This window comes from Pezoporus flaviventris, unplaced genomic scaffold (genome assembly GCF_033815535.1).
Source record: "Pezoporus flaviventris isolate CSIRO_AGI_PZ_B2104156 unplaced genomic scaffold, CSIRO_AGI_Pfla_v1 ptg000079l, whole genome shotgun sequence".
NCBI classification, from domain to species: domain Eukaryota; kingdom Metazoa; phylum Chordata; class Aves; order Psittaciformes; family Psittacidae; genus Pezoporus; species Pezoporus flaviventris.
The window spans coordinates 5483421-5495733 of NW_026892627.1; the positions used below are offsets into that span (position 1 = coordinate 5483421).

At 42.5% G+C, this 12313-nt stretch overlaps 1 protein-coding gene across 1 annotated transcript; it reads left to right on the plus strand.

Moving 5' to 3' along the window:
* Positions 1-2865: 2865 nt before the first annotated feature.
* GORASP1 (golgi reassembly stacking protein 1) lies at positions 2866-11608 on the plus strand. Its single transcript, XM_061474551.1, has 9 exons — positions 2866-3137; positions 5526-5606; positions 6693-6896; positions 7569-7655; positions 8017-8147; positions 8655-8796; positions 9298-9442; positions 9797-9946; positions 11142-11608. The coding sequence occupies exons 1-9, from the start codon at positions 3075-3077 to the stop codon at positions 11363-11365; spliced, it is 1227 nt and encodes a 408-aa protein (XP_061330535.1). The 5' UTR covers positions 2866-3074; the 3' UTR covers positions 11366-11608.
* Positions 11609-12313: the final 705 nt, after the last annotated feature.

Sequence of the window (12313 nt, forward strand, 5' to 3'; positions counted from 1 at the left end):
TGGCCCTCCTCTGGACTTGTTCCAACAGTTCCATGTCCTTTTTATCTTGAGGACACCAGAACTGCACACAATACTCCAGGTGAAGTCTCACGAGAGCAGAGTAGAGGGGCAGGATCACCTCCTTCAACCTGCTGGTCACACTCCTTTTGATGCAGCCCAGGATACCATTGGCTTTCTGGGCTGCGAGCACACACTGAAGCTGGCTCATGTTCATTTTCTCATCAACCAGCAACCCCAAGTCCTCCTCCGCAGGACTGCTCTGAATCTCTTCTTTGCCCATCCTGTAGCTGTGCCTGGGATTGCTCTGACCCAGGTGTAGGACCTTGCACTTGTTATGGTTAAACTTCATGAGGTTGGCATCAGCCCACCTCACAAGTGTGTCAAGGTCCCTCTGGATGACATTCCTTCCCTCCAGCGTATCTCAACCGAACCACACAGCTTGGTGTCATCGGCAAACTTGCTGAGGGCACACTCAATCCCACTGTCCATGTCAGCGACAAAGATCGTGAACAAGACCGGTCCCAACACCGATCCCTGAGGGACACCATTCATTACTGGTCTCCAGCTGGACATTGAGCCATTGATCACAGCTCTTCGCGTGCGGCCATCCAGCCAGTTCTTTGTCCACCGAGTGGTCCCTCCATCAAATTGATGTCTCTCCAATTTAGAGACAAGGATGTCGTGTGGGACAGTGTCGAACGCTTTGCACAAGTCCAGGTAGATGACCTCAACTGCTCTACCCCTGTCCCTCAGTTCTGTAGCCCCATCACGGAAGGTCACCAAATTGGTCAGGCAGGATTTCCCCTTAGTGAAGCCATGCTGGCTGTCACCAAGCACCTTGCTGTTTTTCATGTGCCTTAGCATGCCATCCAGGAGAATCTGCTCCAAGATTTTGGCAGGCACAGAGGTGAGACTGACTGGTCTGTAGTTCCCCGGGTCATCCATTTTCCCCTTCTTGAAAATGGGGGTTATATATCCCTTTTTCCAGTTGTCGGGAACTTCACCTGACTGCCATGATTTTTCAAATATGGTGGCCAGTGGCTTAGCAAATTCATTTGCCAGTGTTGTCTCATTCATGTGTTCCTCTGAAGAGATTTGTACCATCCATTCCTGCAAGTGTTACTGTTCACTTTGTCTGTTCATAGGCTTTCAACCTCCACCTTCATGTAAGACAGATGCTTTAATGAGTTCCCTACAAAGAAAGGTCTGGGCATGGGAAACTCCTCACTACCTTCAATGATAAGCACAAAAAAATTCCTGCAGACTTGCTTTGCTAAGATCTTGTATCTCCTGGGTACCCGTTTTATACTGGGATCAGACTCTCTTCTCCAGCATCTACTTTTGGTGCGTCTGAAGAAATATTTCTGATTTTTATTATAGGCAGAAATACAATTGCATGGCCAACAACATAGCTGTTAGATATTCGGAATAAAAGGAATGTAAGAAAAAAATATAAGGTTCCCAAATGTATGTAGCAGGAAACACAGAAAAATGTTTGACAGAGATTTATTTTTTCTGAATACCCACATGCACTCCTATCATATGCTCAGTGAAGGCAATTCACAGATCTGCAATCACAGCTTAGAGGAAACAATTACTTAAAAAGGCTCCTGAGAACATCCTGGCCTTTCTTTGGAGAAAACTGATCCAGAATGTATGGCTTTCATAAATAAATAGTTATTGAAGTGACAGGGAATTTCAGCTTCACTGGGAAGCAAAGGCAGAGGAGGGAGAAAGCACCTTTTTTTCCTCTTCTATCTTTATGCATCACACTTGGACCACAGAAATTATGTGGATGGATCCTTTGGAAAAATGACATCTCAGTGGTGAGAGCAGTAACTACCAGGGAGGCTTACTAAAATGGTGAGTTTATACTGGAAGGAAAGTACTCATGCAGGAAATATAACCGGCACTTTAACTATATTAATATAATAATGCTTAAGATTATTACTACCAATAGAAAACTTTCAGAACATTAATAAGTTAAAGGCAGAATCAGAAGAATTCAATCATAGAATCATAAAATCCCAGGTTGAGAAGGACCTCAAGTTTCATCTGGTCCAGGCTTTCTAGGTAAAGCATGACCTAGGCTAGATGGCCCAGCAGCCTGTCCAGGTGAAACTTAAGTGTCCGGTGCTGGGGAACCCACCACTTCCCTGGGGAGATTATTCCAACAACAGACTGTTCTCACTGTGAAAAAATTTCCTCATGTCCAGCTGGAATCTCTCTGGGAGCAACTTGCGCCCATGACCCCTCATCTTTTCCATGTGGCTCCTTGTACAAAGGGAGCCTCCATGTTCTTTGTAGCCACCCTTTAAATACTGACACAATTCATCCTAAGTAAAAAAAAAAAGCAGAGCAGATATGAAATTTCATGGAAATAGAAATATCACCACTTCTTAATAATCACCTAATCACAAGGCTCCCTGTGTCTTGAAAAACAGCAACATGGGACCACTGATTTGCTTCTTCAGTTCTAATGCCAGATTTTCTCAGCTGGTGGATATATTTTTCTTGAGCATAGCCCATAATACGTTCCTAGGGGGGGAACAGAACAGAAATATTTGCTCTTTTGAAATGAAGACGGGCTGAGAGCGCTGGACTTGTTCAGCCTCGAAAACAGAAGGCTCTGGGAGACCTGAGGAGCAGTTTCTAGAGCCTAAAAGGGCCGACAAGAGAGCTGGAAAGGGGCTTTTTGCAAGGGCAGATAGTGATAGGACAAGGGGGAACTGCTTTAAACTGAAAGACGGCTGCGGCCTGGTGGCTCTGGAAACCAGCTGCCACCTAACCCGCCTCAGCAACCACCACCGCAACGCCGGCCATCTGCGCACAGCTCCCGCCGCTTACTGGCCGCTTCCCCCGACCCCGCCCCGTCACCGCGTCACGCCAGACAGCAGAGCGGAGCTCAGTTCCCATCTTCCTCCGCCGTAGAGGGCGCTGTGCTCGGCGCTCGCTTGCTCAGGCCTGCGAGGCCGTCGGCTGAGGGGGTGGTGTCGAGGGCGATGTTCGTTGTTGTTGCCGTCGCCGTCGCCGGCTGAGCCCTCCGCTCCGCGGCCGTGGGCACGGCGCCGGGCATGGGCCTGGGATCGAGCTCCGAGGTTCCCGATGGCGGTGCCGAGGGCTTCCATGTGCACGGGGTGAGGCGGCCGCCGCCGGGCCCGCGGGCGGCTTCGCGGCGGGCGCTGAGGCGGGACCGGCGGCGCGCGGGGTCCCGTTTCTCCCCCTCCGGTCTGTGGCGGCCGAGGCAGGCCGAGCCCCCTGCGAGGGCGCTGGGCTGGGGCCTGTCGGCCGCGGGCTCCCTGGCCCTCACTTGTCGGATCCTTCCAGGGAACTGCCACGACGGCGGGGGAGGAGCGGCCGTGCCGCCCCGGAGGCCATGGGTACCCGCCCTGTCGGCTTCGCTAGGCTCAGAGCCTCGACCTGCCGTGTCTTGGCTGCCGGCAGTTGAGGGGAGCCTTTTGTGCAGCTTTCGAGGAACTTGGCATGGTTTAAGAGCAGGATAGCCCTTTCTGCGGCCTCGCTCTCTTCCAGATTACATTGACTGGCAGATGTGACTCATTTCTCTGCGGTTCTTTACAGCATCTTGGCTGGGGGCTGATTCCTGCTTCAGACAGTGTTTTCCTGAGGGGCTGCTTCTCACAGGCGTTGTATGGAGATGCAGATTTGCTCTAACTCCTGCATCTGGCAGATTGTCTGCACGCACAGTGGTTTAAATGCGTAACTTGGAGCTTAAACGTAGGCAGAAGGATTGCTGATAACAGCTGTTGCAGACGTCATCACTTCATTTAGTTGGTGGTCTTCCTCCCTGAATAAGAGCGGAAACGTTTTTCCAGCGTGCTGCTTTCCACTTCATCGGTGGTGTGTGTTTCTCAGTGTCACAAGATATGCTTATAGGTTACCACTGTTGTTAGGGGTTCCACTTTTGTCAGTCTCCTTAACTGGGTTAGCTCCGTATGAAGTGACGGTTGGTCACAAAGTGCAGCCTCCTTTCGTGCTAAGTGTAGCATACTGCTGAGTTTTCTGAAGGGTGATTTTGGACACCTACAGTATGCAGGAGACAAAGTAATTTCTTTTTGCTACATGGAATTCATGCAAATTCTGATAGGTGTCATTTTGAAGACCAAATACTGCAGGGTTTTTTGCAACTTACATCATCGTATGGGAGTCTCTATGGCTTTTAGATATCTGAACAGCTATGTCATGAGCTCTGTAATAGCTTCCGTGTACTTCTTTTTGCATACATTTTCATCCTTGATGTCCTGTTACGTGATATTTACATTGTAAGGCTTCTTGCACATTATTTAGAATTTGGAGTAAACTTTTCTTAACCTTTTAAACTTTTGTTTCAGCATAAGCTGGCTGTTTGCTTTAGATGCAGTCTAGGGTTGTGATGTAAGTTAATACTTCCTACTCCAGTTGTGGTTACAGTGGTCAGTTTTGACTGTTAAAAATAAAGCATGAGGTGTTATGTGGTTTTGGGGTTTTTATTTTCTTTAAAAGCTTTTGCTGAAATAATTGTGCTGTTACTTAAGTATATTTTGTAACCTGAATAGACAGTTATGCCAGCAAAAGCCCCAGTACTGATACAACTTTATTAGAACTAAAAATAAACAGCAGCTGGGTAGCACAAGACCAAATGTGAGAGGTAGCAGTTTAAAGTTTGTTAGCAATGTACTTTTTAGATTAGGTGGTGCATGGGTTGTAACTTAGTGTTTAAATTGTGGGGTGGCTTTCGGAACTCAAACGTATTGCAGGTTAAGGGCTGTGCTGTTGCATTAACAAAAGGTAAAGATGAAAGCAGTACAAACTGGTAAGCTTGATCGCAGCGGTTCCCTTGATATATGTTGCTGTGTCAGTATACTTTGAAGTGGGTATGCTTTCACATACTCTGCATATATCAAGCTCCATGTAACTTTTGGTGGGTTTTATCCCAGTGTGAGTGTGTTTTAATAGGTATCCGCTATATTTCTTTTTTACACTATTTTACAATAACCTGGTTATAATGAAATTGAGATGTTGCGACTCTTCATGAATCTTCTGTAAGAGATAGCAATCTTCTTGACCAGTACTTGTGGTTAGCCATGTGTTTGTAGCATACGCTTTTAAGTGTTCCTATTCAAATGTGCTGTAAGCTGTGGGAACCCAACTGTAAATTGTATTTATGTAAAACATGGCTGTGATGTAACTGGGGGCTCTCAGTGTTCTCAGGCTATTACTAGCATGGAAGAAAATCCTGAAGTAGCGCTTTGGAAACTAAGCTCTTCTCCAAAGTCTTCAGTGTTTAATAATTCTGTGCTGTGCACTCTGAATCGCAATACTTGTGTCTTGTGTGGAGTCCAAAACCTGATTTTTACAGCTTAATTTGGACGCTCATTGTTCATAGTCTTATAATAACAAATTCACAGTTGTGGACTGCTTTCCAAAGTCTGTGATCTCACCTGTGGTTCTGCTCTAAAGTCAATATTGAATCAAGTGTAAATATTAACACTGTAACATAATGTAAACCTAAAATGTATGTTTTGCAGGTTCAAGAAAACTCCCCAGCTCAACAAGGAGGACTGGAACCTTTCTTTGATTTCATAATTGCCATAGGACACACTAGGCTTGTAAGCCTCAAATGATTTTATTGTTTCTTTTTTTTTACTTGCATGAAATACGGGTATTGTAATGCTGTAACGTAGAGGCCAAAGCTGTTGCGGTAAATAAAGCTTTTCATATTGGACATTGTATATGGCATTTAAAGATAAAGCGAAACTTGGCAGTGTTCAAAATCTCTTCTCTGGCTGGATCCAGATTTGAGGAAAGAGCCTTATTTATGCCTTTAGTCACCCAAACTCCTTAACAGATTAACACCATGTTTATGATATTAGTCATTCATGTGTATTTTCTGCCACAAGAATATCAAATTGGTGAGTCAATGGTAAGAGCTCAACATTTATTTAAGCAAACTTGTTTCAACATTTCAGCATTTGATAAAGCATGGAAAAGAGTCATAGCCTGTCTGATTGTACTTTAAGACTGGGAACACTGTTCCTCTATGTTGAGTTATGAGAAAAGAATTGAGCTTTGGTTTGATTGTTTTTTTTTTGGTTTTTTTTGTTTTTTTTTTTTGTTTAAAAGGCTTGCAGCTTTGGCTATATGCTTCACCCTAAGTACATATGAGCTGAATTCATTAAGTTTGTCTTGCTTTTGTTAGCGGAGGCTCCTTCTGAAAGTGATTGTTATAATGGTAGGTTTTGGTGGAAGATCATTTAATCTTTTAACAGGGCAGAAATAATGATAGTTCTCTAAGCAACTCACAAACAGCCTGTCCCTTCGCAGCCAATATACGCTGACTGTGAAGGGTTATTGAATAAGGACTGGGATCAGAAGCATGAAGAACAATGTTGCTGCTTATTGTTAGGCTACATAGTTGAGATCTAATATTGCTGATATAATTTAATAGCAGTTACAAAGAGCAGGAATGTAAGTGATTAAATGGAGTAGTAGTAAGTGCTTATGTAAAGGGACATGAGCTGACAGCGCTTCTTTCTAATGAAAAAAAATTGAACTGCTGGGACTATTTTTAAAGCACAGAGCCTATACTTTGACAGTTTTAGTTCTTTGTATTCAAATTCTGACACAGGCATGACATCTGTATGACAGGTGCCACTAGAAATAATATTAATCATCTCTCATTTTGTGCTCTACAGAATAAGGAAAACAATATGCTGAAAGATCTCCTGAAGGCAAATGCTGAAAAAGCAGTGAAGCTGGAGGTGTATAATATCAAAACAATGAAAATGAGAGAGGTGGAGGTGATCCCCAGTAACATGTGGGGAGGACAAGGTCTTCTTGGAGCCAGTGTGAGGTTCTGCAGTTTCCAGGGAGCCAATGAACATGTGTGGCATGTTTTGGTGAGACAGAATTCTTTGGTGGCTTGTCAGTGTTCATACAACCTTGTTTTAAAGGGTAGTGTTTAGAATTAACATATATGTGGAAGTACAATGCTGAAATCACACAGAGGTAGTCTTGGAGTTTTGTCTGAGCTATCTGAATAGGGAAAAGTAGTGGATGACTGTTAAATATTGCCTGTTACTGTAAAGCAAAATTAACTCCATCCCAACTGGACCAAATAGTGCGTGATGAGGAGAAGGTTTTTTCATCCTATATTGAAGAATCAGTGGCAAAAGCAAAAAGATTCTGGCCTGATTGGTGCCTCTGTGTTGGCTAAACTGCATTAATATTAATGTTACAAAAAGCACCAAAAAACTATTTTAAGATCGAGAAGAATAGCTGAAAGAGTAGAACTGAGTAGGAAAGACTGTTATGTTTCTGATTGTTTAAATAAGCACAAATTCTCAACATCTTCAGAGGATCCCGTTTTGAATTGGTAGCACCTTGGTCTTTCTTACTCAGGATTTTTTGCAAGATGTCACACCTAGGGGTAGACTTTTTCAGGACTGCTATTTTGTCCCATAATTAAAATGTTCTGTCCTTCAGTTGGTTTTGGGGTTAGCTTTTGCTTTTAATAGTGGGGTAGTTTATCCTTCTGCAAGTACATATGACTCAATGTTATTCTTTCACAGGATGTTGAACCTGCATCTCCTGCAGCTCTAGCTGGTCTACAGCCATACACTGACTACGTTGTGGGATCTGATCAGATTCTTCAGGAGGTAGGGCCCATGTTTCTTCAGTCGTGCCTGCCAAGTGTATATTGTAGGGTCTGGATTTTATGTTTTTTTATAAGTCTAATGGTGTGTACATCGAATGTGTGGGGATCGTGTTTAGGGATTTTAGGAGGTTGATGTTTATGACAGATGCTTCATGGGTCAGGTAAACATTATCTTTTATTTAAATGTGACAATAAAGAAAAAGTTGCCCCTAAAGATCAAACTGTACTAGTGAGTTTTAGTCTGTCTCTGGGGTTGTAATATTTCATGTTGAAGTAAATAACTACCTAAAATGCTAAGCTGCTTCCAGCTCCTTGTCTTGTGCATTTGAGTTTAACAACCATTACTTTCTTTTTTTTCTTAGTCGGAGGATTTCTTTTCCCTGATTGAATCCCATGAGGGAAAGCCGCTGAAGCTGATGGTTTATAACACTGAAGCAGATTCCATTCGAGAGGTAGTTGTGACTCCCAATGGAGCTTGGGGTGGAGAAGGAAGGTACTGATCTCCCTCCGGACAGTCATTGGCTGATGACAGGTTATATACTCACTGTAAATGGGCTCTTGCTAAGAGTATTATTACTGTTGATTACAGCTTGTCAATTTCAAGTTAAGCTTTGTTTACTTACACTTGTCAAACAAAACTGTTAATCTTTCCAAAAAAAACCAACAACCGAACACAAAACACAAACTATCTTAGAACAAGGAATTAGGCATGTTCTGGATCCAAACTTATGTTGACTTCCCCAGTATCAGAGTCACTAGCTACATTCTCATAGTCAGGTTATCTATTTTGTAAAGATACAAAAATAATCAACTGAAGGCTAACTTATGTATGTCAAAATGTCAAATGCAGAGTGCTCCTTGAGTACTGCAAGTAAGTAAAATGATTCTTGCAGGTAGGTATTTCTTGCTATAGATTAAAGACTCAAACTCTTTAGAGACTCAGAATTTAAAATGCTTACTAGTTTTGTTTTTCAAGTCTTGTTTTACTTTCCGTGTCCAGTTTAGGATGTGGTATTGGATATGGCTACTTGCACAGAATTCCAACACAGTCTACAATAGCCAAGAAAAAGCCAGAAAGCAAACCACCTTCACCCTTGCCAGAAGCTGGAACTCCTGTAGCATCTACTGACGGCTACACAGAGGTATGTAAGAAATTAGTTCATATCTTTGGCATGTTCTCTGGAGTTTCTAAGTGTTTTGCTTGTTGGAACATTTATAGTGCAGTATATTTGGGTACAGCATACAACTTTGCTTGAATGAAACAGTTATGTGAAGAGAAAGTGATAGCTGCTTATGCTGAGCAGCTGGCAGGTCACCAGTGTTGGCCGATAGAAATCTTTGCCAGATATTTTCTTCACATTTTGAAGCCTTGCGTACTACAACTGTGTCAGTCAATGAGAATTAGAAGAATACCCTGCTCACTAGGAAATAAAATACACCTACAAGAATTAAGAGTGGACTGTTCTGAACGTACTGGCTTTAAAAGACTACATTGGAACATGCCCTGATCGGTGGTTTGGCGGTCGTAGGTTCTCTGAATTGGTGTATTTGGAGACCAAGGCAGAATGTTTTCATAGGAAGATCGTTTTCAGCTGAAGCTTTAGATACAAAAAGATGCTTTTCTTCTTACTGTGTCATTCCAGACTCCTTTATTGGCACCTACTTCTCAGAGTGACAACTGTGAAGTACTTACGAACTTGGATCATTCTGCAGATCAAGAAATGAGTAGTTATTCACCAGAAAGCTCACTTTCTCCTCCTCCCCCTCTCCAGAGAGTTATGGATCCAGGTATGTTTCCTTAGGTGTTTTTTTTCAGCAGTTCTTCAGAGGACATCTAAATAAACTAGTAACATCTTGAGTCTGAGACTTATGTGAGGAACTAGGAGCATTGGTGGTGGTTTTCCTTGAAGTTTTTGACTTCACTGCATTTTAAAGCTGTAGAATTTGGGTACTGGAAGCCTGACTGAGGCTGACATTCTGCAGGGATCTTTCCACTGATGACAGCTAACATCTAGGCTAAAATCATTTGTATTTAGCAGGGAGGGGACTTCAGTGACTTCAGTCCTGATATAACGTGTCTTTTTTCAGTCTGAATTTGTGTTATGTCTAAGTCAGTACTATAATGTTTGCTTTCTCCTTCAGGATTTCTAGATATGTCTGATTCATTTCCTGAACTCGCAAACTTAAAAGTGTCCGACATGTCTTCATCTGCCTCCTTTAACACACCAGCAGCAGATGCTTTCGTAGGCACTGAGAAGTTAATGTCAGACAATGACACTTCTGCTTGTTTTGGTAAGTGTATTCAATATTTCCTTTGGGCCTCTGACCTAATTTCTGGAGTGGCACCAACTCATGCATGCTCCACAGCATCATGCTTTTTGGAAACCAGCCACTTGTAAGAAAAATCAGAAAGGGGATTGGCTAAAATGAGATGGAAACGTAGCAGAAATCAAGTTTAGAAGTGGTCAAAAAATAAATTTTTTTTTTTGTAAGATTATATATTGTGCCTTTAAATGAAAATGTTGATGATCCAGATTAAACTGACCTTAAAAGTACATATTTCTAAAATCAGTGTATATGGTTTTTTTTACCACAGGCTTGCCTTCACCCTGTAAAGTGAAAGAAAAATTGCAGTCATCTTAATAGTGACTTTTTGTGGTGGGCTGACCCTGGCTGGATGCCAGGTGCCCATCAAAGCCACTCTGACACTCCCTTCCTCAGGTGAACAGGGAAGAGAAAATATAATGAGAGGCTTATGGGTCAAGATAAGGACAGGGAGAGATCACTCAGCAATAGATTTTACTTGGGGAAATTGATTTTAATTTCTTACCAATAAAATCAGAGAATGAGAAATCAAACCAAATTCTTAAAACACCTCCCCTCCCCACCCCTCTATTCTTCCCAAGTTCAACTTTACTCCCAAATCCTCTATCTCCTGCCTTGCAGCAGGTATCCCAGAGATGATATCACTGTCACTGATAGGCCACAGCCTTGACCAGCAGCAGGTCCATCTTGGAGCCAGTTGGCATTGTCTCTGTTGGACACAGGGGAAGCTTCTCATAGAAGCCACCCCTTTAGCCCCCTGCCCTCCCCCAAAAAAACTTTGCCATATAAACCCAATACACTTTTCTATTAAAAGAAAAAAATGAAATTCTTCACACTGTGAATGCCTTTCCCTTTCAAAAGGTGGAGTGACTTAGGAATGGTAAACCCCAAATCTCCAGCATTAGGAATACAGCAGACAAAATGGTTCATGGCCTGTTAAAAACCTGCTTGTACCATCAGATTTTCTGAATTTGGGGAGAGCTGAGTAAGCACAGCCCATGTAGTTGACAGTTGTGAGTCTGGTTATGTGCCTGTATGAGGTGTCTCATTCAAGCTGGTTTCTCATGATGTATGGGCACCAGAGGCACTGCACATTAGACTGACAAGTTTTGTTTATTTGTTTGGCTTTGGTTTTTTTTTTCAATCTGTTTCCATTTCCCAGAAAATGCCACAGCTTTGGACCCTGAAGACACAACCATGTGTTCTGAAGGCTCAGTCAAGCAGCCCGAGTTGGATGAGCTGCTGTCTTCAGTTCCATCGTTACCTTCTTTAGCTCTTCCTCATGAAATCTCTTCAAACACAACAGCAGAAACTGATTCCTTTGAAGATGCAGTTATGCGGTTCAACGACAGTATTAAGAATTCCTTAACTACTACACCGGTGTAACCAGATGATGAAGCAGCATGTGAACAGAAAGAAGCGCACCAGATGACAGGTGAAGTGGATGCTGGTTTTGTTTACAGACTGCCATGTGCTGTAACACTACAGCTTGGAGTATTTTTCTGATCCTGAAAGAATTACAGTCATTCTATTTTGTTAACGTATTATGAAAGAAATCATATGAAGTACGTATCCTGTTATCTCTTCCAATTATTTTTTAATGGATTGATCTGTCTTCAAATTTTGGAACTCTGTCCAAAAATAATCAAATTAATGGAGAAATTAATGCAGGAACAAGTTGGAGACTGGCAAAAAGTCAAGTTCCTGAAGTCACATTTGCCTGCACGTGCCTGAACAGTGACAATTGATGATTTTCTCAGTATGATTGATGGCATTAAAAATATTGATGGTTTTGACTTGCAAGAAAGATTTTTCTAACGGTACACCTCACTGGGACAGCTCTGGTGCCTTTCAAGGCATTTCCTACCCTGGGATTCCTACTTATTAGTGTGCAAACTATTACTTTCCTTGTTTAAGAGTCCCTTTGCTGTAGCAGTTATTTGTGTACCATCTCTACAATACCTTTGCAAGAAAGGATGCACTGTGTGGTTTGCAGTTGCAGCATATAGAGAGGACAGAATCATGGTTGGTGGGGCCTGTCCTTCACTTCAGCTCTTCATAGATCATGTGTTTGGTCTCACAGTTAAAAAGAAAAGGTGGGGGGAAGCATCATGGTTCTTTGAAACAAACTGAAGTGAAAAACGTGGTTGTCTGTGTTTTCAGGGTGATTAGCCTTTTCATGAATGTGTTGTGGTTTCTGTAGTGACAGAAATAGCTTTTCTTTAGTTGTGCTTTTCTGTTCACCCATTGCTATTTTTATACAAATCGTTAAGTTCAAGACACAGGGAGGGAACACATTCGTGCAACAACGTCTATTGGTTTTTACAGCTGTTT

Coding starts and splice junctions, on each gene's coding strand:
- GORASP1 (XM_061474551.1), top strand. CDS start 3,075: ATGGGCCTGGGATCGAGCTCCGAGGTTCCCGATGGCGGTGCCGAGGGC. Junction 6,897..7,568: donor AACATGTGTGGCATGTTTTG/GTGAGACAGAAT, acceptor ATTCTTTCACAG/GATGTTGAACCTGCATCTCC. Junction 8,148..8,654: donor GCTTGGGGTGGAGAAGGAAG/GTACTGATCTCC, acceptor TTCCGTGTCCAG/TTTAGGATGTGGTATTGGAT.